This window comes from Oncorhynchus mykiss, chromosome 28 (assembly GCF_013265735.2).
Source record: "Oncorhynchus mykiss isolate Arlee chromosome 28, USDA_OmykA_1.1, whole genome shotgun sequence".
NCBI classification, from domain to species: domain Eukaryota; kingdom Metazoa; phylum Chordata; class Actinopteri; order Salmoniformes; family Salmonidae; genus Oncorhynchus; species Oncorhynchus mykiss.
In genome coordinates this window covers 34385502-34410396 of record NC_048592.1, presented here as the reverse complement: position 1 = coordinate 34410396, position 24895 = coordinate 34385502, and the positions used below count along the sequence as shown (strand labels likewise).

Here is a 24895-nt window from a genome sequence, read left to right as displayed (position 1 = left end):
GTGTACTCAGTCGGGTACACACAAAAGGTACACACTGGACCTTTAAAGGCTTGTAAACATGAATGGACTATTGCTTAAACACATAAATACATTTTGAATTGGTTCCTGTACCAGAGTTGGCTCAATCGAAATACCTTCAAAATAGCAACTCTATTCAGCACTATAGATAGACAGTAACATCTTGGAGCAATGCTTCTCCAATTTTGCATAGAAATGAGCGTCGCTTCAGAATGATTGTATCAGGGAGAGCCTTGGGATAAAATAGCCTTGGGATAAAATAGCTTTCTTTGAAGTGTGTGTGTGTGTGAGAGAGCACAAGCTTTTTGTGAGAGGTGTGTGTGTGTGTGTGTGTGTATGGTAGCTGTTGTGAGAGGTGTGTGTGTGTGTATGAGAGCTGTTAGGAGCGAGAAAGATGAGAGTGATAATTGGGTTTATCTTCCTCTCCCTCTCGCTCTCTCTCTCTCTCTCTCTCGCTGTGGGTGTACACTCATCCCTTGCTGAAGTGCTGCCTTTCTTTCAGGTGCTCACCTAAAACGAGGGAGAAAATTCAAATAGAAAACTAGAACATCAAGGAGAGTGTCCTCTGTACAGGAGCCATCAGCACCAACCTTCCTCCTCCTCTTCCTCCTCCTCCTTGCAGACAGCAGGGGGGAAAAGTCTGTTTCCATGACAATGGTAGAATTAAGGGCGCAGGAGCGCAATCCCAAAATGACATTGGACTCGAGCCTGAATGACATGATAAATCACCTTCAATGATTTGACACTGGGCACTCTCTCGAACATCAAGGTGGGGGGTGTAGAACAAAATCTAGTATTTTTGGGGGGGGATGTTCTTATCAGGGAAAGGACTTAGTGGACACAGTGCACAAGGTTATCAACAAGAAAACGGCAGCACAGTAAATTGGTGAAAGCTTTTGATAATGTATTTTTATTCTTAAACAATCACTAACTTCATTTCTGAATTTAAATATCAATGCATTTTTTTTTTTAATCTCACAATTCATAATGCATAAATGCGTGTTTTCCATTGACGGTTAAATCATTTCCAAACCAAAATATAATATCCCTTTACACAGTATTGAGCCCGTGGGTAGTCCCTCTGGCATTTTCATCTTGTCCCCAAAAGTGTCCTCTTTGTTCACTTCTATTACACCTATTTTACTCTCACTCTCTATCCTCAACCCCTCCTTTCTCTGTAAAGTACATCCATTTTTCATGCAATGCTTCGTCGCATCCCCTCCCCCCCCCCCCCCAGTAGTATGAAGTTGCAGGTACATGATACATGCTGATTTAAAGTCCGTTCTGCGTCCCCACCACTTTATGGTTACAGTTAGGATATATCCACCACTTCATGGTTACAGGTAGGATATATCCACCACTTCATGGTTACAGGTAGGATATATCCACCACTTCATGCAGTGTTTCCCAAACTCGGTCCTGTGGCCCCCACTGGGTACACGTTTTGTTTATTACCCCTAACACTACACAGCTGATTCAAATAATCAAAGCTTGATGATTAGTTAATTATTTGAATCAGCTGTGTTGTGCTAGGGGGCAAAAACAAACAAAAAAAAGTACACCCCTTGGGGTCACCGAGGACTGAGTTTGGGAAACGCTGACCTAATGGTTAAGGTTAGAACTAAAGGAGAGTAAGCTGATCCTAGATCTGTGCCTGTGGACTACTTATAGTAAAGCAGCTACTGCAGAACTGTGCCAGCTCTCTCCAGACCCCAGTGGAACCTTTGTGAATAATATATATTTTTTTCAGTTCCCCCGACACAGAGCAATACCTTGTGCTGGTCTTCCTGCCATGACCTGCCAGTTAGAATGTGTCTGACATGACACCCTGACATCCCTTAACTCATATCCAGGCCTGACACCCCCCCCAGACCCCCCACCCCCCCCCCAGTCGCCCCAGGACCACACCTTTGGCCAGGTTTTGTGCATTGGGCGCTTGGCAAGGGTGGCCCGCCTTGTTGTCGGACTCCGTTCATTGGACTGGAGTGGGACTTCCTGAGTTAGACGAACGATAGGATCAGTGGATTGCTCCTCCACGGGTGATTTGTCTATATTGGTGAAGGGGGGGGGGGGGGGGGGGGTTCTTCCCTGCCTTAACAACTGGTTTGACCTTCATATATCTCCTTTGTATATACAGCCGTTCTCCTACATTTGATTTATGAAATGACAGGGTCTCGTTTCCACAATGCAGAAAATGGCTCATTTAATGGCTCACCAAACCTACTGCAATGGACGCCATTGGGATGCCAGCCCCTACTGCGATGGAAGCCATTAGGATGCCAGCCCCTACTGCGATGGAAGCCATTAGGATGCCAGCCTGGAAGTACAAAACAGTGACATATTTACAGACTCTCAGGGCAAACCTTCTGGCGTCCAAATGTTTTATTTTCCTGGGTTTTGGATGGCTGGGCTCCATCCCGTTGTGGTAGGCTGGGCTCCATCCCGTTGTGGTAGGCTGGGCTCCATCCCGTTGTGGTAGGCTGGGCTCCATCCCGTTGTAGTAGGCTGTTATTGAGTACAGTATCGTAGGTGAAATATTAACAATGAAAGCGGGTTTCCCAGGGGCTTTGTCCAAAATCCTCTTAAAATACTTCCTTTATTTTTTTTTCCTTTACCTTGTATATATAAAGATATAAAGAGACTACTTCTATGAAATTAATACGCCACAACCCATCAACAAGACACAAGGAGAGGAAGCTTCTTAAGAGTATTGGGACGAATACTTGTCTGAGACTTGCCAGCAATCCTACCTTCTCTGATGCATACAGTACTGTGTCTATGTCTTGCCCTTAAACAAGCCACAACTTGCCTTCCTAAGGACATGTCCATGATTTCTTTGTACCGACTAAAAGCATTCTCTGATCACTGATCATCAAGTCTTTGTCAAAGCGCATGCTGAGGTGAAATACACCAGTTTCAAGTATTCATGAAAGAATCCTTGATTGGCGGATGCTAGCCAAGTTTCCCTGTTTTCTGGAGATAATATTACATTTTCTCCCATAGGATTGGCCAAGCTAGTTCTTATTAGAGACACATCCCCTTACTAGTGCTGGTTCACCTAACAAAAACAAACCTGAAGTTCTATCTACCTTTTTTCCTCCTGCCTACAAACACGTTGCCAGAGTATTGATGCTATTTCAAGGCTATCCTTTCTTGTTTCTTTTCCCTCCTGACCATTGAGTTGACAGAACGGGATTGTTGAGAGTAATGGTGCGTTCGAGTGGTCCTCGGAATCTCGGTATTTCCCAATTGGTTCCCAAGTTGTAAATTATGGCATGAGTGCGCTCGTGTTCTAATGAAGTTTGGAATAACTCTTCAACCAATGAGATTCTAGCTAGATGGCTAATCTAGCTAATGTTGCTTACGTTGACAATGTGTCAAACTATATACTGTACGGATCCACTAAGCTACGTTAATCACATGGTTAAGGTTGTAAATGGTTTTCTCCTACCGTCTAGTGGTTGAAAAGGTGAAGGGCCAGCGATGAAACGGCACAACTCTGGACCATGTTTCCCACTTGTGTTTCCGACTTTGAGGATCGTTCAAGTGGTTATTTCCGAGTCGGGAACTTGTATTTCCACATTTCCGATAGCACTCGAAAGCACCATAATATGGTAGATGCCTGCTGTGAGGCTTGTTGTAGTAGCCCCTCTGTATTGCTTTTAGTTGTCTAGTCCTGTAATACCGAAGAGTGTGAGGAGACTCCAAATTAGAGTATTGAGATCCACCCAACGTATTCCTCACCGAAAGGACAATCACCTGAGCAAAACCCATCCCACCCACCCATACCTGTTCCTTCCGAGCCCAACAGCGAGCTCTCATATACATTACATGTTTACCCTCACACCAGTGAAAAAGGGCATTCACTGTCACGCAATATGAACACAAACAATTTTTCAAACTTCTACAGTCTCAAACGAAAAACAGAATAACAATGATACTAAAATTGGGATGATGAGTTAGTCAACACATACATAATATTATTATTAATGGACAATAAAACTTGTGAGCGTGTCATAGCATTCAGAAAATCAACGCATGGGAAATCAAACGTGGTTTAAAGCAAATTTTTCACAGCATAAAAATTGGAAACGATAGATATTTGTATTGTGAAGAGACCACCATTTCTTTGTCTTGTCACAGCTTTTTTTTTCTTTTTTGCATAAAACGTAGGTCAAGTCCTGATTGAAAATGTTTGTAGTCGCTTTTTTGTTTTCCTCTGGGTTTATCTTGATATTTGTCTAAAAGATTTTCACAGGCAAGAGTTTTTTTGTGGTCTTGGGTGTAGCTCCTCCCCCTCGTGGCGGTCCATCCCTTCAGAGGGCATGGTGGTGAGGGGAGTTTGTGGCCCCTCCCCCCTCTGTTTAAGAGAGGGGGGACCGGGCACCCTAGTGGCCCCCCACCCTTGGGGCCCCGCTGCTAGGAATTCTGGTTGACAGCTTTCCCTCCGTTCATGGTGGGAGTCCCTGAGTTCTTCCTGGAGCGCTGTTTCTCCTCGATCTCATGCAGCGACGGCTCCCTGTACATACACACTGCAGGACGTGTATGTAGTAGAGGAAGAAGCAGGAAGCAGGGGGGATAGAGGGGAACATGGAGGATGAATAACGAGGAGATGGATGGGCAGACAGAGAGACAAATTCAGATCGAGCTCAGGGACTCCCACAGAGTGGATGAAGTTTCTCTTGGAACCTGTTTTGAAAAAGAATATTAAATATATTTCCTAAAAAATTAAACGCCCTGTGTTGGGTGCTTAGTTTTTCTCCATCAATATGTTGTAAGCAGGGGTTGGAACCGATATTATGTTTCAAACATATTTTTCTTTGTTCTGTTCCACTGTTCTGACCAGTAAAAGACATTTCTGAACCGGTTCAAATCCTAAATAAATAACAATTTACATTGCTCCTTTCTGTTCCTGTTTTAAAACTCTTAAACCACAAATATTTTTACATTTACCTCAACATTTAATGACCTCACCAATGGATAGAGCAGCTTGCTATGGAGCGTGCAAGCTATATACAGTTGAAGTCGGAAGTTTACATACACTTAGGTTGGAGTCATTAAAACTCGTTTTTCTACCACTCCAAAAATGTCTTGTTCACAAACTTTAGTTTTGGCAAGTCGGTTAGGACATCTACTTTGTGCATGACACAAGTATTTTTTCCAACAATTGTTTACAGACAGATTATTTCACTTATAATTCACTGTATTACAATTCCAGTGGCTCAGAAGTTTACATAAACTAAGTTGACTGTGCCTTTTAAACAGCTTGGAAAATTCCAGAAAATTATGTCATGGCTTTAGAAGCTTCTGATAGGCTAATTGATATCATTTGAGTCAATTGGAGGTGTACCTGTGGATGTATTTCCAGGCCTACCTTCAAACTCAATGGCGTTTTTTCTACCAGAGATGAATATAATTTGGTGCGAAAAGTGCAAATCAATCCCAGAACAACAGTAAAGGACCTTGTGAAGATGCTGGAGGAAACAGGTACAACAGTATCTATATCCGCAGTAAAACGAGTCCTATTTCGACATAACCTGAAAGGCCGCTCAGTAAGGAAGAAGCCACTGCTCCAAAACCGCCATAAAAAAAGCCACACTACGGTTTGCAACTGCACATGGGGACAAAGATTATACTTTTTGGAGAAATGTCCTCTGGTCTGATGAAACAAAAATAGAACTGTTTGGCCATAATTACCTTCGTTATGTTTGGAGGAAAAAAGGGGGATGCTTGCAAGCCGAAGAACACCATCCCAACCGTGAAGCACAGGAGTGTCAGAATCATGTTGTGGGGGTGCTTTGCTGCAGGAGGGACTGGTGCACTTCACAAAATAGATGGCATCATGAGGAAAGAAAATTATGTGGATATATTGAAGCAACATCTCAAGACATCAGTCAGGAAGTTAAAGCTTGGTTGCAAATGGGTCTTCCAAATGGACAATGACCCCAAGCATACTTTTAACATTGTGGCAAAATGGCTTAAGGACAACAAAGTCAAGGTATTGGAGTGGCCATCACAAAAGCCCTGACCTCAATCCTATAGACAATTTGTGGGCAGAACTGAAAAAGTGTGTGCGAGCAAGGAGGCCTACAAACCTGACTCAGTTACACCAGCTCTGTCAGGAGGAATGGGCCAAAATTCACCCAACTTATTGTGGGAAATTTGTGGAAGGCTACCCGAAACGTTTGACCCAAGTTAAACAATTTAAAGGCAACGCTACCTAATACTAATTGAGTGCATGTAAAGTTCTGACCAACTGGGAATGTGATGAAAGAAGAAAAAGCTGAAATAAATCATTCTCTACTATTATTCTTACATTTCACATTCTTAAAATAAAGTGGTGATCTTAACTGACCTAAGACAGGGAATTTTTACTAGGATTAAATGTCAGGAATTGTGAAAAACTGAGTTTAAATGTAGTTGGCTAAGGTGTATGTAAACTTCTGACTTCAACTGTATATGCATTAGACAGACAAGTGTAGTGTAAGGTGTGGAGTAGGACTGACATTTTGTGTGTAAGGAGAGCGCTGGGCATGAAGCGCTAGGCATCTTGTTGTTATGACGTGCATTATCTGAATTAGGCCCACAGTACTATACCTACGGAGGAGTGGCTTCTATGGAGGAACTTTCAATGTCTTTGAACTTCAGAGAGTTGGTTTACCTATCGTTGGATCAGAGCTACCTATCGTTGGACCAGAGCTAGCCCCTGATCATGACTCTCAGTTCCATTAGATTACATAGCCCATCTGTAAATAGCCCATCTGTAAATAGCCCATCCAACTACCTCATCCCCATATTGTCAGAGAGTTGATTTAACTATCGTTGGACTAGAACTAGCCATATACCATGACTCAGTTCCATTACATTTCACATAATGCCGCCTAGTGTTTTCAAGAGCTAGACCAGATCTAGCTAACAAGCTAGCTAGCTAACAAGCTTATGTGTGCAGAAACCAGAATTAAAATAAAAACACGTCTTACCTTTTTGTAGTTAATAATAAATCCAATGTGAAACGTGATAACTATAGTATCCTTAACTAGCATTGAAAAAGATAATCCATTGTTCTCTAATAAACATCTCTCTCCCTAATTTCTGAATCACGTCTGTAATGTCAGCGCACATTGCGTCATGACTGCAAGGTGTCCCGATATCTTTTCCAACTGTCCTGTTATCTGGATTTAATGTCCATTCTAGAATGCCCTTCTAGCCAATCAGAAACGACTATTCAACAATGCTTTGTGGTATAATTCGATATTAAACTGATTATGGCAGTAGGCAGATATGCAATAGTCATGCAAATACCTTACTCTGCTTATCTTAATCAGCGTGAGATCAAACTCAAGGTAAGCACCAGCTGAGCGACTCTCCCTCTTTAGCGCAAGTGAAGTGAGTTTGGAAATAACTGAATGTATGTGTCTTAGAAGTATTTTTCATGGACAAACGTCATATGTCCGAATTCAGAATCAAATATGGTTCCCAAAAATAACATGGCCGCTGTGGTAGAACGTTTATTTGGTTGGCGATTTTCTGCATTTATCAAAGTCCCATCACATAGCCTGATCTCAGATGTGTTCATGTAAACAGGATTAGGGAAATAGTTTTTCTTGCAAAGCATGTAAACGTTTTAATCAAATTATTATATTAATCTTACTATTTACAATAATTGCATTATTGTATGCATGAAACCGTACTCAGTGAGGGCTTTGCATAGACACTTTGTTGCGTTTTTGTGGGACTGGAAGTAAACGCCAGGAACGTAAAATAACGTTATTAACCGGTTCCCATGCTTTTAAAATACGGTTCTGTTCTGGAACAGTATAGATCACTTTCCTTCTCGGTTCTGGTTCTGTTCCTTGAATAATTATGTTATTTTCCGGTTCCAACCCCTGATTTCGGGTCATTTTGAGACCTTGGTGGAGTATAAGGTACTGTTGGAATGTCTACTAATGGCATATCCAGGGTTTTAAGAGTAATTACTCAGGTCCTTTATAAACAGTTTATAAAGTATAGTGCTTGCTTTAGATTAGGTAGCTGACATGGTCTAATATAGACAAGTATCTATATTAAACACCTTATACATTATCTTATAAACCAGCATTAAATCATTTAAAGGCCCAGTGCAGTCGAAAAATGTGATTTCCTGTGCTTTATATATATATTTCTACACTATGGAATAATACTGGGAAATTGTGAAAACTATGATAATGCCCTTTCAGTGTAACAGCTGTTTTGGCGAGTTTTGATGACATCCATGGTGTGAATGACATCACAGTCAATGAGTTAATAGACAAATAAAGAGAGTTCCAAACCTCTCTGCCAAAAACAGTTCATTTACAGTTTCCCCCTCCCCACTCAAACCCCTCTCAGACAGTCATAGCTGAAAGTCTTACTTGAGAAATAGCTATTTGCTATTTTCTCTCTCTATTTTTGACCAATCACAGTAAGGTAGCGAAAATCATTTTATATTAAATTATATTTTTGTTAAGTCTACATTGGACCTTTAAAAGTTGTTAACAAATGTGTGAATAACTGGCTTATTGACATTTAAAAATGTAGGTATAATGATTCATAAAATGGTGGGCAGACCATTTCTAAATGACATATGAATGATTTATTAACTGGACATAATTATAAAGCGTTTTGGGTGAGTATTCCATTGGTTCCAATTGTACCAAGTGAAGTGAATGAAAAGCAGATAAATGATTTGAAAGACATAAGTCCAACATTATCCAACATTATCCAACATTATCCAACATTATCCAACATTATCTCTCAGGTGCACTTTCATAAAACTTTTTTATACTTTATTTTAACATGAGGAATATATTTTTTTTTTGCGCCAGAGTTGAAGAAATGCAATTTGGAAAAGGTGTATAGACTGTTAATGTTGTGTATAACACATGGTAGCATGTTTCATTTATAAATCATGAAATGCAAAATCCCAAGTAAAATCATGAAATGTCATGCAAAATCCCAAGTAAAATCATGACATTTTCCCAATGTGAAGTTCAAGATGTATAAATCCCAAACGTTACCATGGATTTCATCGTACGCACAATGTACGATCAAATCTGTGCGTGAGCACATTTTATAAATGAGCCCCCCCCCCCCCCCCCCCCACCCTGATTTCACCATATTGGGCTTCAACCAACTTACTCCAGGCGGATCAAAACCTGCAAAAGACAACACACAGATGAGATGGCAGATACATTCAGATGCCTTACCTTCAATGGGCCTGGGGACAAAGTGTGATGAGGGCTTGGTCTTCTTGACCCTGTTCCCCTTCATGACCTGGCCTTCCTTGGTGAGGCCCAGGAACCAGGCCCGACCGGACTCCTGCTGCCGGTACACAGTGGACGAGTAGATCACGTAGTAATTCTCAAACACCGACTCCTTAAACTTGCACTCCGGCGTGAACATTTCCTGTTTTGGTGCCAAACAACAAAGGGAGTTTGTTGTTACAGTAATGTTCATGAAGTCCGGGTCAAAGTTCAGGAAGTCGGATCATGGTCAGTAGGGTACACCGACGCAAAACATTTTGTAACAGAAAATTGAAATCTGTGTACTTATTGGACAAGGTCAGATTTCACTCTCACGTTTCAAACTATTTTCTCCCCACTGAACATGACGAGGCAAGTGCGGGTTGTTATTGCGGCAACGAGATGGGTTGAGTTACGAGACGGTGGTGATGGTAATCCACAGGACATACTACAGACAAATAGACACAGGTCAACTGGTGAAGGAGATATGAGCCTACTGAATTGTTGTGGATTATATTGTTTTGGGGATGATATTGTGTGTAATGTGTGTTGACTACATTTTGTCGTGTATCAGACTATGTGTGGTCCAGGTGAAGAAGTTTGTTTGGTACTGCTGGGCGACCTTAAGTGATTTGGCAGTGTGTGTGTGTGTGTGTGTGTGTGTGTGTGTGTGTGTGTGTCTGTGTGCCTGTGTGTGTGTGTGTGTGTGTCTGTGTGTGTGTGTGTGTGTGTGTGGTAATATTTCATTCATCTCTGTCTCCTCCAGGGTTCTGTGCCCTTTTAAGGTTGTCCCTTTGACTGACAGCCTAATACTGCTCACTGCTGGAGTTGTTCCACAGGCAAACTTGTGTGTGTGTGTGTGTGTGTGTGTGTGTGTGTGTGTGTGTGTGTGTGTGTGTGTGTGTGTGTGTGTGTGTGTGTATGTGTGTGTGTGTGTGTGTGTGTTAGAGATATGCATGTTAGTGTATTCAAGCCTGAATATGAATCCTCAATATGTGAATTGGTATACAGTACAGGTATGTGAACATTTATGTGTGTGTGTGTGTGTGCGCGCGCGTGGGCGAGACTGTACGGGCCGCCTCTATCCCACACACTTGCTGTGAGTGCTCGTTTATAATGCCCAGCTGTGTTCGACACACAGCACCAGTGTGAAGGACTCTGGGTACGTGCAGGGCATGTAAGCCGGTCAGCGAGGATATGAATGTGGACGGGCCGCGGTGGGGAGTTGGAGAGGCCGGTTCGATCTCGACCTGATGACACGTTGTCAAAGAGCAGACGACTCTCTATGTGTGGAGGTCGTGGTGTCACATCCCTCCTGTCCCACAACGGGCGACTCAGCCAGCGTTCCTCCCCCATCTCTGCCAAGGCCCCCTCACACCTTGCTCCCACACCCCCTCACACCTTCTTTATTTGCCAACCACACTGACATGTTCCGGAATCCCCTCCAAACCAGGCCACACCAAGGACATCGCTCTGTTAATGTCTGTTATGCCTGTAGCTTCGAGGGGAAGGTATACGGTGCGTAGGATGCTTTGCTGTTGGAATGACAGAGCTGTTACAGTGTTTGCTATCTTGAGTGTGGTTGAATGGCTAGTGAACGGGAGGGTGTTGTAGGTGTGAGACTGTTAGAATATGAGCATACATCACGCACAAGTTTGTGGGTAGAAACACTGGTATAAAAAAATAGATAAGAACACACATTCGTATGAACGCACACACACAGTTCTTCTGCTGTGCTAACAGTTGGCTCCTCTGCCAGGACTGAAGAGAAGCTGCTATTAAATCACTGAGAAGGTGGAGGTGGAGGAGGAGGTGGAAGAGGTGGAGGAGGAGGAGGAAGAGGAGGAAGAGGAGAAAGAGGAGGTGGAGAGGAAGAAAGAGGAGGTGGAGAGGGAGAAAGAGGAGGTGGAGGAGGAGGAAGAGGAGGATAAAGAGGAGGTGGAGGAGGAGAAAACTGATTAAAGGACACTCATTTATATTCCACCCCAATTCTGAAAGAGAAGCAAGGAAGTCGTTAGTGAAACTGGGCACACGGGAGGTCTCTCACGCACTCGCATTACGGGTCTCTAGGGCTGGATAAACAAGCTGGGGGGACGCGCACAGAGCCCAGTGGACAAACAGTAGAGAGCAAACACATGGTGCATGCAGGAGGAGCAGATTCAGCAGATACAGACCACATTTCAAAATGTACTTTATATGCAAAAACGAGTCTGACTGATGCGTAGATATACACAGTGACATGGTAGACCAAGCACACAGTGACATGGTAGACCAAGCACACAGTGACATGGTAGACCAAGTACACAGTAACATGGTAGACCAAGCACACAGTGACATGGTAGACCAAGCACACAGTGACATGGTAGACCAAGTACACAGTGACATGGTAGACCAAGCACACAGTGACATGGTAGACCAAGTACACAGTGACATGGTAGACCAAGTACACAGTAACATGGTAGACCAAGTACACAGTGACATGGTAGACCAAGTACACAGTAACATGGTAGACCAAGTACACAGTAACATGGTAGACCAAGTACACAGTGACATGGTAGACCAAGTACACAGTAACATGGTAGACCAAGTACACAGTAACATGGTAGACCAAGCACACAGTGACATGGTAGACCAAGCACACAGTAACATGGTAGAAGACCAAGTACACAGTGACATGGTAGACCAAGCACACAGTAACATGGTAGACCAAGCACACAGTGACATGGTAGACCAAGCACACAGTGACATGGTAGACCAAGCACACAGTGACATGGTAGACCAAGTACACAGTGACATGGTAGACCAAGTACACAGTAACATGGTAGACCAAGTACACAGTGACATGGTAGACCAAGTACACAGTAACATGGTAGACCAAGTACACAGTAACATGGTAGACCAAGTACACAGTGACATGGTAGACCAAGTACACAGTAACATGGTAGACCAAATACACAGTAACATGGTAGACCAAGCACACAGTGACATGGTAGACCAAGCACACAGTAACATGGTAGAAGACCAAGTACACAGTGACATGGTGGACCAAGCACACAGTAACATGGTAGACCAAGCACACAGTGACATGGTAGACCAAGCACACAGTGACATGGTAGACCAAGCACACAGTAGGGGAAGAGAATGTACAGTGGAGTTGTTTGTGGAGACTGAGAGTGAATCCAGTTCAGTTTAAACAGACTAAAGCTGGGGTTCATTTCAATTGTGTGTTTTTGGCAATGTGCCTTTTAAATTCACAGTAAAATAGTGTATATGTTGGCTCAATCAGAAATTACCTTTAAATATCAAGCGTGCTACAACGCACAAACACATTGAATCCCAGCCTAAGAGTGAATTCAGTTCAGTGTAAACAGACAGAGTTAATTCAGTTCAGTGTAAACAGACAGAGAGTGAATCCAGTTCACTTGCCAATAGAAAATCCTGTTTCCTTAGTTAGCCCATACCTTTCTTCCAACTTTGGAACCCCCCCCCCCCCCCCCCCCCCCCCCCGTTGAAAACATACAGCAATTGAAACCACATCGGAGTCTGAATGTTAAAGGCCCTTCAATTGAATCTGGATCTGAAACTAGATTTGTGATGGGGGTTGTTCTGAATCCCCTTTACTCAGGATCTGTCTGACAGGTCCTTATTATTCCAGCTCGGCGTTGCACCACTCCAGTCTAGACAGCTACCTCGGTGCCAATGGGAGTGTGGAAAGGACACAGAACCCACGCACAAAAAGGACATACATTACACAGTTATTGACCACACACACACACACACACACACACACACACACACACACACACACAACACACACAACACACACACACACACAATTTAGAGCAAGAACAATCATTTTTTATGGGGCTCCCTTTGAGAGAGAATGAAATGAATTATTCTGTTCCAGTGTTCTCTCTCTAACAGAAGACCACCAGGCTACATCTCATTAGTAGACACAACACAGTCTCAACACTTCATTAGACTGCAGTGCCCTTGACAGTAATCATCTCCATTCCACCAACACACATCAGTATTTGGTCGGTAAAAACAGACGCTGCACAGAACTCTCTTGGAAATAACACATTTCTGTTCTCATTTGCGGTGTAGTGGCCCCGTCTCCAAATTTTTTTAACTGGAGTCACCCCTTCGCCTCTTCTCCTCTCCTCCCCTCTCTCCTCCCCTCGTTCACTTCCTTCCCACAGCCTCCACTATCTCTCTCCTCCTCTCTGTTCCTCCTCACAGCCTCCACTCTCTCTCTCCTCCTCTCTGTCCTCCCCACAGCACCCACTCTCTCTCCCCTCCTCTCTGTTCCTCCTCACAGCCTCCACTCTCTCTCTCCTCCTCTTAGTTCTTCCGTTGATGGTTAAGAGGCAATAAGTCAGTGGGTTTGGGAGAGAAACAACGGGAACATTTTAGACACCATTTACAAGGCCAGGTACAACAGGACAGAGGACAGATGCAGGGCGGAATTATCAAGTGTGTGTGTGCATATGTGTATACACAATATGTGTGTGCGTGCGTGTGTGTGTGAGTGTTTGTAAACAAGTATGTATCAGTGCCCGAGTGATAAACTGTATGCTTTATGTAAAGCTCTGCGTGTGACGCTTCACTTTCCTGTGTACATGTATGTTGCTCCAGAGTGTAAACGTGTGCCCGCTCGGTCCCTTAGTTAAAGATAGATGCGTTTAAAATACAGAGAGAGAGTGGTTACCGCTAGGCTGCAAAGTAGGTCACAGTGAGTGTTATAAATAATGGAGATATCCTCACTGGAGCTGAACCCCCACATACTCCAGCTCTCAACACTCAACTCTCAACACTCAACACCAGCTCTCAACACTCAACACCAGCTCTCAACACTCAACACCAGCTCTCAACACTCAACACCAGCTCTCAACACCAGCTCTCAACACTCAACACCAGCTCTCAACACTCAACTCTCAACACTCAACACCAGCTCTCAACACTCAACACCAGCTCTCAACACTCAACACCAGCTCTCAACACTCAACACCAGCTCTCAACCCCAGCTCTCAACATTCAACCCCAGCTCTCAACACTCAACACCAGCTCTCAACCCCAGCTCTCAACACTCCACCCCAGCTCTCAACACTCAACACCAGCTCTCAACATTCAACCCCAGCTCTCAACATTCAACCCCAGCTCTCAACACTCAACACCACCTCTCAACACTCAACACCAGCTCTCAACACTAGCTCTCAACATTCAACCCCAGCTCTCAACACTCAACACCAGCTCTCAACACTCCACCCCAGCTCTCAACACTCAACACCAGCTCTCAACATTCAACCCCAGCTCTCAACACTCCACCCCAGCTCTCAACACTCAACACCAGCTCTCAACACTCCACCCCAGCTCTCAACACTCAACACCAGCTCTCAACATTCAACCCCAGCTCTCAACATTCAACCCCAGCTCTCAACACTCAACACCACCTCTCAACATTCAACCCCAGCTCTCAACATTCAACCCCAGCTCTCAACACTCAACACCACCTCTCAACACTCAACACCAACATTACACCCATGGCAAACGTCTTACAATCCATATCAGCATCAACACGCCTCATGACACTCCAAACATACATTAAACACCACCAGGCAAGTCAAGGCTAGAAACCACCCAACATCAGCATTGTTTTTTTTTTTTAAGTACATTTTTTACCCCCTTTTTCTCCCCAATTTCGTGGTATCCAATTGTTAGTAGCTACTATCTTGTCTGGCAACCTGGCAACCTTGGTTAGCGTGCACTGCACCCGGCCCGCCACAGGAGTCGCTGGTGCGCGATGAGACAAGGACACCCCTACCGGCCAATCCCTCCCTAACCCGGACGACCCTATGCCAATTGTGCGTTGCCCCCACGGACCTCCCGGCCACGGACCTCCCCCACGGACCTCCCAGAGCCTGGGCGCGAACCCAGAGTCTCTGGTGGCACAGCTGGCGCTGAGGTACACCCTTAACCACTGCGCCACCCGGGAGACCCAACATCAGCATTGTTGATCATCTTTCTTGTTTTCGAAGTCCACTGACTGTAGGATAACCAACACCAGCTCAACATTCTGAACTATGTCATTTTATTTTCAGATTTTCTTCCAACTTTCATCCACAACAACTCTGACTTTCACACTCACACACACACACACACACACACACACACACACACACACGCACGCACACACACACACACACACACACACACACACACACACACACACACAGACACACACACACACGCACAGCCCTCCTCCAAGTTCACAGAACAAAAGAACCAAAAGCAACAATGCAACTTCTTCCCACTAGTCCCTAGGGTTAGGAGCGAGCTAGCTACAGTTAACAGGTAACAAGGCAGGAGGGGGGGGGGGGGGATGTTAGAGAGGTAGGAGGATATCTCTCTGTAATTACTTCCCAAGGGGACCACAACATTGCATCTCTGCTCTGAGACATTGACAAGAAAAGCATTAGAAAAGCCACTCAGATGACAAGACTTGAAGAGACCCTCGAAGAAAAACAAGAGTGAAATAAGTTATAAATAGACAGAGAGAGGGGGGAGGGGGAAGGCGGGAGGATGAGAGTTTGCTTGCTGGTGCAATGATGGTGCTGTTTTATCTCCGCTTCAAAGAGAGAGGGGGGAGAGAGAGAGAGAGAGATATATATATAGAGAGAAGGAGAGAACGAGTGAGAGAGCGAGAGAGAGAGAGAGAGAGAAAGAGCGTGAGAGAGAGAGGAAGAAAGAAATGGAGAAAGAGAGAGGGAGAGCTAGAGAAAGAGCAAAAGAGAGAGAGAGATAGGGAGAGGGAGAGAGAGAGAGAGAGAAAGGGAGAGAGAGAGAGAGAGAGAGAGAGAGAACGAGAAAGAAAGAAAGGGAGAGAGAGAGAAAGAGCGAGAAAGAGAGAGACAGGGAGAGGAAGAGAGAGAGGGAGAGAGAGAGAGAGAGAGCGAGAGAGAGATAAGGAGAGGGATAGGGAAAGAGATAGGAAGAGAGATAGGGAAAGAGATAGGGAGAGAGATAGGGAAAGAGATAGGGAGAGAGATAGGGAGAGGGAGAGATAGGGAGAGATAGGGAGAGGGAGAGAGATAGGGAGAGAGAGAGAAAGAGCGAGAGAGAGAGAGATAAGGAGAGGGAGAGATAGGGAAAGAGATAGGGAGAGAGATAGGGAGAGGGAGAGATAGGGAGAGAGGGAGTAGTTTTATTTGTAAAAAGCTGTTAGGAATCACATTATATCATTCTCTCTCCTTATCCTCCTTCCATTACTGTGATAAACGTCTCTCCATCCGTTACATGTGAAGCGCCTCATTGGTGGCAGCATAAGCAGCATGCATAATGCCAATCAGAGGTCAAATTGACTAGGGAGGTCTGAGCCAATCAGAGGTCAAGTTGACTAGGGAGGTCTGAGCCAATCAGAGGTCAAGTTGACTAGGGAGGTTCGAGCCTGTCAGAGGTCAAGTCGACTAGGGAGGTCGGAGCGAGATTAGGGGTGGAAGTAATGTGGTATGGTCCAGTACGGCATCCTGGCAAAATAAATAGTAGGGCTACGCTGTACCAGTAAAACATGAGCCTATCACAATAATGAAAACAAAATGTCAAGAAAACGGCAGGCTATTACACTACTACTTATCATTACCTCATGTCAGAGGCATGTCAGAGGCATGCAACATTTGCGAATGGACTTGAAAATGGACTTGACATTTTAATTTCCCATGATGCACGACAGGAAAGATTGGCCGCTCCATATGCCCGGGGAGAGCTTTCTCCTCTGTTTAATTAAAATGGGTCTTTCTGCCACTACTGTAAACGCTGTTCATGGCTAGTAAAATATTCCTCGTCCACTTTGAAGTGGAGGAAAGATGTGCACTCCGGCCCATGAAAGTGATGATGAAGCACTACGAAGCAGAGCCTTAAAACTGCTGTTTGACACCGGGGTTAAAGTCTGTCTGGCTCCCACGATGATGGTAAGTGGAATGTTATAAGCTGACTGACTATAGGGGAGATGCAGAATAGATTTGGTTCCACTATCATGAACTCTGTAAATTAGCTGTGCGTTGAGCTAATGTCAATGTTAAAGGACTGTTTAATTAATTAACAGTAATGTAATTAACTGTAATGTATTGAACTGTAATGTAATGTAATGAACAGTAATGTGATGAACAGTAATGTAATTAACAGAAAATGTAATGAACAGTAATGTAATGTAATGAACAGTAATGTAATGAACAGTAATGTAATGTAATGAACAGTAATGTAATGTAATGAACAGTAATGTAATGTAATGAACAGTAATGTAATGAACAGTAATGTAATGTAATGAACAGTAATGTAATGAACAGTAATGTAATGAACAGTAATGTAATGTAATGGACAGTAATGTAATGAACAGTAATGTAATGTAATGAACAGTAATGTAATGAACAGTAATGTAATGTAATGAACAGTAATGTAATGTGATGAACAGTAATGTAATGAACAGTAATGTAATGAACAGTAATGTAATGAACAGTAATGTAATGAACAGTAATGTAATGAACAGTAATGTAATGTAATGAACAGTAATGTAATGAACAGTAATGTAATGTAATGAACAGTAATGTAATGAACAGTAATGTAATGTAATGAACAGTAATGTAATTAACAGTAATGTAATGTAATGAACAGTAATGTAATGAACAGTAATGTAATGTAATGAACAGTAATGTAATGTAATGAACAGTAATGTAATGAACAGTAATGTAATTAACAGTAATGTAATGTAATGAACAGTAATGTAATGTAATGAACAGTAATGTAATGAACAGTAATGTAATGTAATGGACAGTAATGTAATGAACAGTAATGTAATGTAATGAACAGTAATGTAATGAACAGTAATGTAATGTAATGAACAGTAATGTAATGTGATGAACAGTAATGTAATGAACAGTAATGTAATGAACAGTAATGTAATGAACAGTAATGTAATGAACAGTAATGTAATGAACAGTAATGTAATGAACAGTAATGTAATGTAATGAACAGTAATGTAATTAACAGTAATGTAATGTAATGAACAGTAATGTAATGAACAGTAATGTAATGTAATGAACAGTAATGTAATGAACAGTAATGTAATGAACAGTAATGTAATGTAATGAACAGTAATGAAATGAACAGTAATGCAATGTAATGAACAGTAATGTAATGAACAGTAATGTAATGTAATGAACAGTAATGTAATGAACAGTAATGTAATGTAATGAACAGTAATGTAATGAACAGTAATGTAATGAACAGTAATGTAATGTAATGAACAGTAATGTAATGAACAGTAATGTAATGTAATGAACAGTAATGAAATGAACAGTAATGCAATGTAATGAACAGTAATGTAATGTAATGAACAGTAATGTAATTAACAGTAATGTAATGAACAGTAATGTAATGTAATGAACAGTAATGTAATGTAATGAACAGTAATGTAATTAACAGTAATGTAATGAACAGTAATGTAATAGGATTAGAATGTTTACTGCTGTCAGTTAAATCACACACACCAACCCCCCTCCCTCTCAACCACACACCCCAACCCCCCTCCCAAACACACACACACACATACCCCAACCCCCCTCCCTCTCAACCACACACCCCAACCCCCCTCCCAAACACACACACACACACCCCAAACCCCCTCCCAGACACACACACACACACCCCAACCCCCCTCCCAAACACACACACACACACACCCCAAACCCCCTCCCAAACACACATTCCCAACCCTGTGTTTGAGCCCCACAGTAACATATTATCATCCTAAACTTAGCTCAAAATATAAACCCGTTTTACCAAGAAGTACATTAACGAATCACAGTACTAGAAAGAAACCATGAACAAATGAACAATTAGTGCACAATAACAAAACAAGTGTTTTATACAGCTCCACACAAAAAATATGGAATATGTATCAATGCAGAATGAATGTAGTGATGTCACAATGAAGGGGAACGCGTCTGTGAGAGGCGGTGGGTCTTACTGAGCTGTAGAGGAAACCCTCTCCGTTCATGCCGATGTAGAGGCCGGCCTTCACCCCTTGGATGGCCACCACCCTCAGACCCACAGGAATAAGATTAAACAGGGCTGAGAGAGAGAGAGAGAGAGAGAGAGTGAGAGGGAGGGAGGGAGGGAGGGAGAGAGAGAGAGAGGGGAGAGAGAGGGAGAGAGAGAGAGAGAGAGAGGGGGGGAGAGAGGGGGGGTAGAGAGAGAGAGAAAGTGAGAGAGAGAGAGGGGGGAGAGAGAGAGAGAAAAAGTGAGAGAGAGAGAAAGTGAGAGGGAGAGAGAGAGAGAGAGAGAGAGAGAGAGAGAGAGAGAAAGGTATTACTCAGATGATACCTTTAGCCCTCACACTTCCAGTATTTCACTTTTTCTTGTGAACGATCTGCTGAATTACCCAGGAGATGCCTGCGTGACCTGACTAATGTTGCTGTACGGCACCTCTTAAAGTGGGGCTTTTGAACAGTGTCTGGCATTGCAGTTATTCAGCATGTGCTTTCCCTCTGAAGTGGGCACTCCTTTTGAAGTGGACATCCCTCTGAAGTGGGCACTCCTTTTGAAGTGGACATCCCTCTGAAGTGGACATCCCTCTGAAGTGGGCACTCCTTTTGAAGTGGACATCCCTCTGAAGTGGGCACTCCTTTTGAAGTGGACATCCCTCTGAAGTGGACATCCCTCTGAAGTGGGCACTCCTTTTGAAGTGGACATCCCTCTGAAGTGGGCACTCCTTTTGAAGTGGACATCCCTCTGAAGTGGGCACTCCTTTGAAGTGGACATCCCGCTGAAGTGGGCACTCCTTTTGAAGTGGACATCCCTCTGAAGTGGGCACTCCTTTGAAGTGGACATCCCTCTGAAGTGGGCACTCCTTTTGAAGTGGACATCCCTCTGAAGTGGGCACTCCTTTGAAGTGGACATCCCTCTGAAGTGGGCACTCCTTTGAAGTGGACATCCCTCTGAAGTGGGCACTCCTTTTGAAGTGGACATCCCTCTGAAGTGGACATCCCTCTGAAGTGGGCACTCCTTTTGAAGTGGACATCCCTCTGAAGTGGGCACTCCTTTTGAAGTGGACATCCCTCTGAAGTGGGCACTCCTTTTGAAGTGGACATCCCTCTGAAGTGGGCACTCCTTTGAAGTGGACATCCCTCTGAAGTGGGCACTCCTTTTGAAGTGGACATCCCTCTGAAGTGGGCACTCCTTTTGAAGTGGACATCCCTCTGAAGTGGGCACTCCTTTGAAGTGGACATCCCTCTGAAGTGGGCACTCCTTTGAAGTGGACATCCCTCTGAAGTGGGCACTCCTTTTGAAGTGGACATCCCTCTGAAGTGGGCACTCCTTTTGAAGTGGACATCCCTCTGAAGTGGGCACTCCTTTTGAAGTGGACATCCCTCTGAAGTGGGCACTCCTTTTGAAGTGGACATCCCTCTGAAGTGGGCACTCCCTTTGAAGTGGACATCCCTCTGAAGTGGGCACTCCTTTTGAAGTGGACATCCCTCTGAAGTGGGCACTCCTTTGAAGTGGACATCCCTCTGAAGTGGGCACTCCTTTTGAAGTGGACATCCCTCTGAAGTGGGCACTCCTTTTGAAGTGGACATCCCTCTGAAGTGGGCACTCCTTTTGAAGTGGACATCCCTCTGAAGTGGGCACTCCTTTGAAGTGGACATCCCTCTGAAGTGGGCACTCCTTTTGAAGTGGACATCCCTCTGAAGTGGGCACTCCTTTTGAAGTGGACATCCCTCTGAAGTGGGCACTCCTTTTGAAGTGGACATCCCTCTGAAGTGGGCACTCCCTTTGAAGTGGACATCCCTCTGAAGTGGGCACTCCTTTGAAGTGGACATCCCTCTGAAGTGGGCACTCCTTTGAAGTGGACATCCCTCTCTCGGGTGTTTTATGTCCTAAGGTCTAGACTTCCTCTAGAGCAGGGTTCCCCGCCGCTTCACCAAGTTTTCTGAGCAAAATGTTTTTATTTTTTTATTATTATTGTTGGGCATCAAAGATTGTAAAAACACCAAGAAATCATCTCCAAGTGATTATAGTTTTGGAAATCTGTTCCCAAGTATTCCCATGCATAAGTGAAGTTGAAATTAAAATGATTATGTTTAAGTCAAATATTGTATCGGTTTGGGCTTCTTGCAGACTACAACATTATATGTAATTATTTTCCGTCCCCCAGACCATCCACTCAAGAAGAAAATCATCCCTCAGCTGAATCTAGTTGATGATCCCTGCTGTAGAGGTTTATTTCCATGGTGGCTAGGGATACAGAACGACCACAGGGACCCCGTGAAGAAGATTGTAAGTGGCGACGGAATCAGATGAAGCTCACAGAGATGAGAGTAGAGGTGCCAACGCGCGTCCGTCCGCCCAGCAGATTCAATTTCACTCAATAAATATCGACGTGCCACTTTCGCCTAGCTACGGTATAATTCTGCCCCTGAGGATCCCCAGGAAGGTGATACACTGAAATGGCTGTGTTGGTTCTTCCAGCAACACACTCTTGAACAAGGTGTGAGAGGTTGGCCCACATGCACCCTTTACTATTCTCTTTTCAATTGTGTAGCTCTTCCTTTCATCCCTCGCTCTGTTGCACTTCCAGATGGATACCTCTGTCACTTTGATGACCAAATGTGTCTCCCCAAGGATTAGTGCATGACTCCGAGAAGACAGAATGTTCTGGGCGAGAGCTGCCACTACATCGGCCGTTAACCACACAGACATACTATATACACTCTTAGAAAAATAGTGTTCCGAAAGTGTCCTTCGGCTGTCCCCATTGGATAACCTTTTTTGGTTCCAGGTACAACTATTTTGGGTTCCATGTAAAACCCTCTGGTGAAAGGGTTCTACATGGAACTCAAAAGGGTTCTACCTGGAACCAAGAAGGGTTCTTCAAAGGGTTCTCCTATGGGGACAGGCGAAGAACCCTTTTAGGTTCTAGATAGCACCTTTTTTTCTAAGAGTGTAGGGTTCAGTCATATCAGAGGCAGTCGCCACAGACAGACCTACTATTGCCTGAGATCAGAGAATTGGTAAGACGTGTAGAATAGAAATCGGCATCGCTATGAAATTATTATTAAGTGCCACAGCTCTCAATTCACTTGCTCAAAAACTGTGAATTAACTCATGAGACAGGAGCTGTCCTACACTTGACTTCGGGAAGAGAAAACCTGACAAATGACTCAATAATCATGGTCTCTATGCGTGCAAATACATGGGCAAATGACTTAACAGCCAACCTGTACTCACAAGTTTGTAATTGCAACTTTCTCTGACAGTCACCCACTTAAGCTGGCCTAACCTGCCAAATGCTAACGTAAAAAAAAGACCAGAAATCTGCATCCATCAAAAGGGCAGACAAATGTATCAAAGAGCTCGAGGAAACCAAATCCTTGGAATGTCAGCCATCCAAAGGAGCTGTAATCGGCCAAGGCAAATCCAAACAGGAAGGCAAGCCTGTTTGATGCACTAATACAGTGTGGGCTCTGCAGATAATAAAATCCCAGGACGGTTTAGAAAGTTCTGGGCCGTTGAAATGGGAAGGGCAGTTCCTATAATCCTGACGGACACAAATCTATTGGGTGAGACTTGGTGAGAGGAAGTGTGTGGGGGGGAGAGGGGGTATACAACGACAGACTGCAGCTGAGAGAGCCTTCTCTAACAACTGATGCTAAACAAGAGCAATAGCCATGGAGATGCTAGAGCAGGGGAAGAACTAGGACTGTGTATTGTCTTCCTGAGCCTCTCATAACCAACAATGTCTTCCTGAGCCTCATAACCAACAATGTCTTCCTGAGCCTCATAACCAACAATGTCTTCCTGAGCCTCATAACCAACGATGTCTTCATGAGCCTCTCATAACCAACGATGTCTTCCTGAGCCTCTCATAACCAACAATGTCTTCATGAGCCTCTCATAACCAACGATGTCTTCCTGAGCCTCTCATAACCAACGATGTCTTCCTGAGCCTCTCATAACCAACGATGTCTTCATGAGCCTCTCATAACCAACGATGTCTTCCTGAGCCTCTCATAACCAACGATGTCTTCATGAGCCTCATAACCAACAATGTCTTCCTGAGCCTCTCATTACCAACAATGTCTTCATGAGCCTCTCATAACCAACGATGTCTTCCTGAGCCTCTCATAACCAACGATGTCTTCCTGAGCCTCTCATAACCAACGATGTCTTCCTGAGCCTCTCATAACCAACGATGTCTTCCTGAGCCTCTCATAACCAACAATGTCTTCATGAGCCTCTCATAACCAACGATGTCTTCCTGAGCCTCTCATAACCAACGATGTCTTCCTGAGCCTCTCATAACCAACAATGTCTTCATGAGCCTCTCATAACCAACGATGTCTTCATGAGCCTCTCATAACCAACGATGTCTTCATGAGCCTCTCATAACCAACGATGTCTTCATGAGCCTCTCATAACCAACAATGTCTTCATGAGCCTCTCATAACCAACGATGTCTTCATGAGCCTCTCATAACCAACGATGTCTTCATGAGCCTCATAACCAACAATGTCTTCATGAGCCTCTCATAACCAACGATGTCTTCATGAGCCTCTCATAACCAACGATGTCTTCATGAGCCTCATAACCAACGATGTCTTCATGAGCCTCTCATAACCAACAATGTCTTCATGAGCCTCTCATAACCAACAATGTCTTCCTGAGCCTCTCATAACCAACAATGTCTTCATGAGCCTCTCATAACCAACGATGTCTTCATGAGCCTCATAACCAACAATGTCTTCATGAGCCTCATAACCAACAATGTCTTCATGAGCCTCAATTTGTGCAGGTAATTATAGAGGAGTGATCAACAGACAACGCAATTAAATTACAGAGAGTCTGATTACAGATTATTGCTTTCAGGCTCTGACTCAACGAAGGAGAGGTGATGGGGGTTCCCAACGCTCCTGAAGAAGGTTATCCAGTTAGAATGTCGTCTCGGGAACACCAACTCCGTCTGGACCTCTTCGCACAATCCTCACTGAATAATGTGCAGAGTACCGGCTCATTTCATCCGCTGGATGCTGCCACCGTACTCCACCGTGGTCTGGCCATCCTTCATTATGCACACCTGGCAACCCATCATTATGCACTCGTGCTTCTTGACTTCATGTGTCAAGGTTACACCACTAGACGCATCATGGGTATTAAGAAGTGAGTGTAAGCCATGCAGAACAAAGTGGGTATACGGCGTATACATGTGTATTACCTCCACTACACCACTGATCTTAACTCCTCCTCCACTAACCGGATTGGTTGAAACAGTGCAGAAGAGAACCTCCCCCAACAGACCCCCCCCCCCCTTCTCATTAAGACCAATATCTTGGGGGATCGAGTTTCAGGCGCTTCTTTTACACCTGCTACATTTGGTTAGGTTCTCGGTAGCGACCGGACGGCTCATGACGAGAGCCGTGTGTTGTGTACCTCCAATCAAATCGGTTTGCACATTTTCATGGACATTGGTTTATATTGGCATAGATATGATGAGATTTGAATTTGAACATTGAGTTTCAACAAATGTCATACTAATACATCACACAGATCAATAGGTAGTTGTCTAA

The 24895-nt window shown here is 43.9% G+C and overlaps 1 protein-coding gene across 3 annotated transcripts in view; it reads right to left on the bottom strand.

Annotated features, from left to right (window-relative positions):
- Positions 1 to 905: 905 nt before the first annotated feature.
- The window catches only part of LOC110508236 (fibroblast growth factor 12), a 56900-nt gene continuing 32910 nt past the window's right edge, over positions 906 to 24895 (bottom strand). For all 3 annotated transcript variants that reach the window (XM_036966250.1, XM_036966247.1, XM_036966249.1), the window contains 3 exons: positions 19300 to 19403; positions 9243 to 9441; positions 906 to 4550 (listed from right to left, as the gene is read on the bottom strand). In XM_036966250.1, coding sequence (XP_036822145.1) covers positions 4438 to 4550; positions 9243 to 9441; positions 19300 to 19403 — 416 coding nt within the window. In that variant the 3' untranslated portion in view covers positions 906 to 4437. The remainder of the gene's footprint in view (positions 4551 to 9242; positions 9442 to 19299; positions 19404 to 24895) is intronic.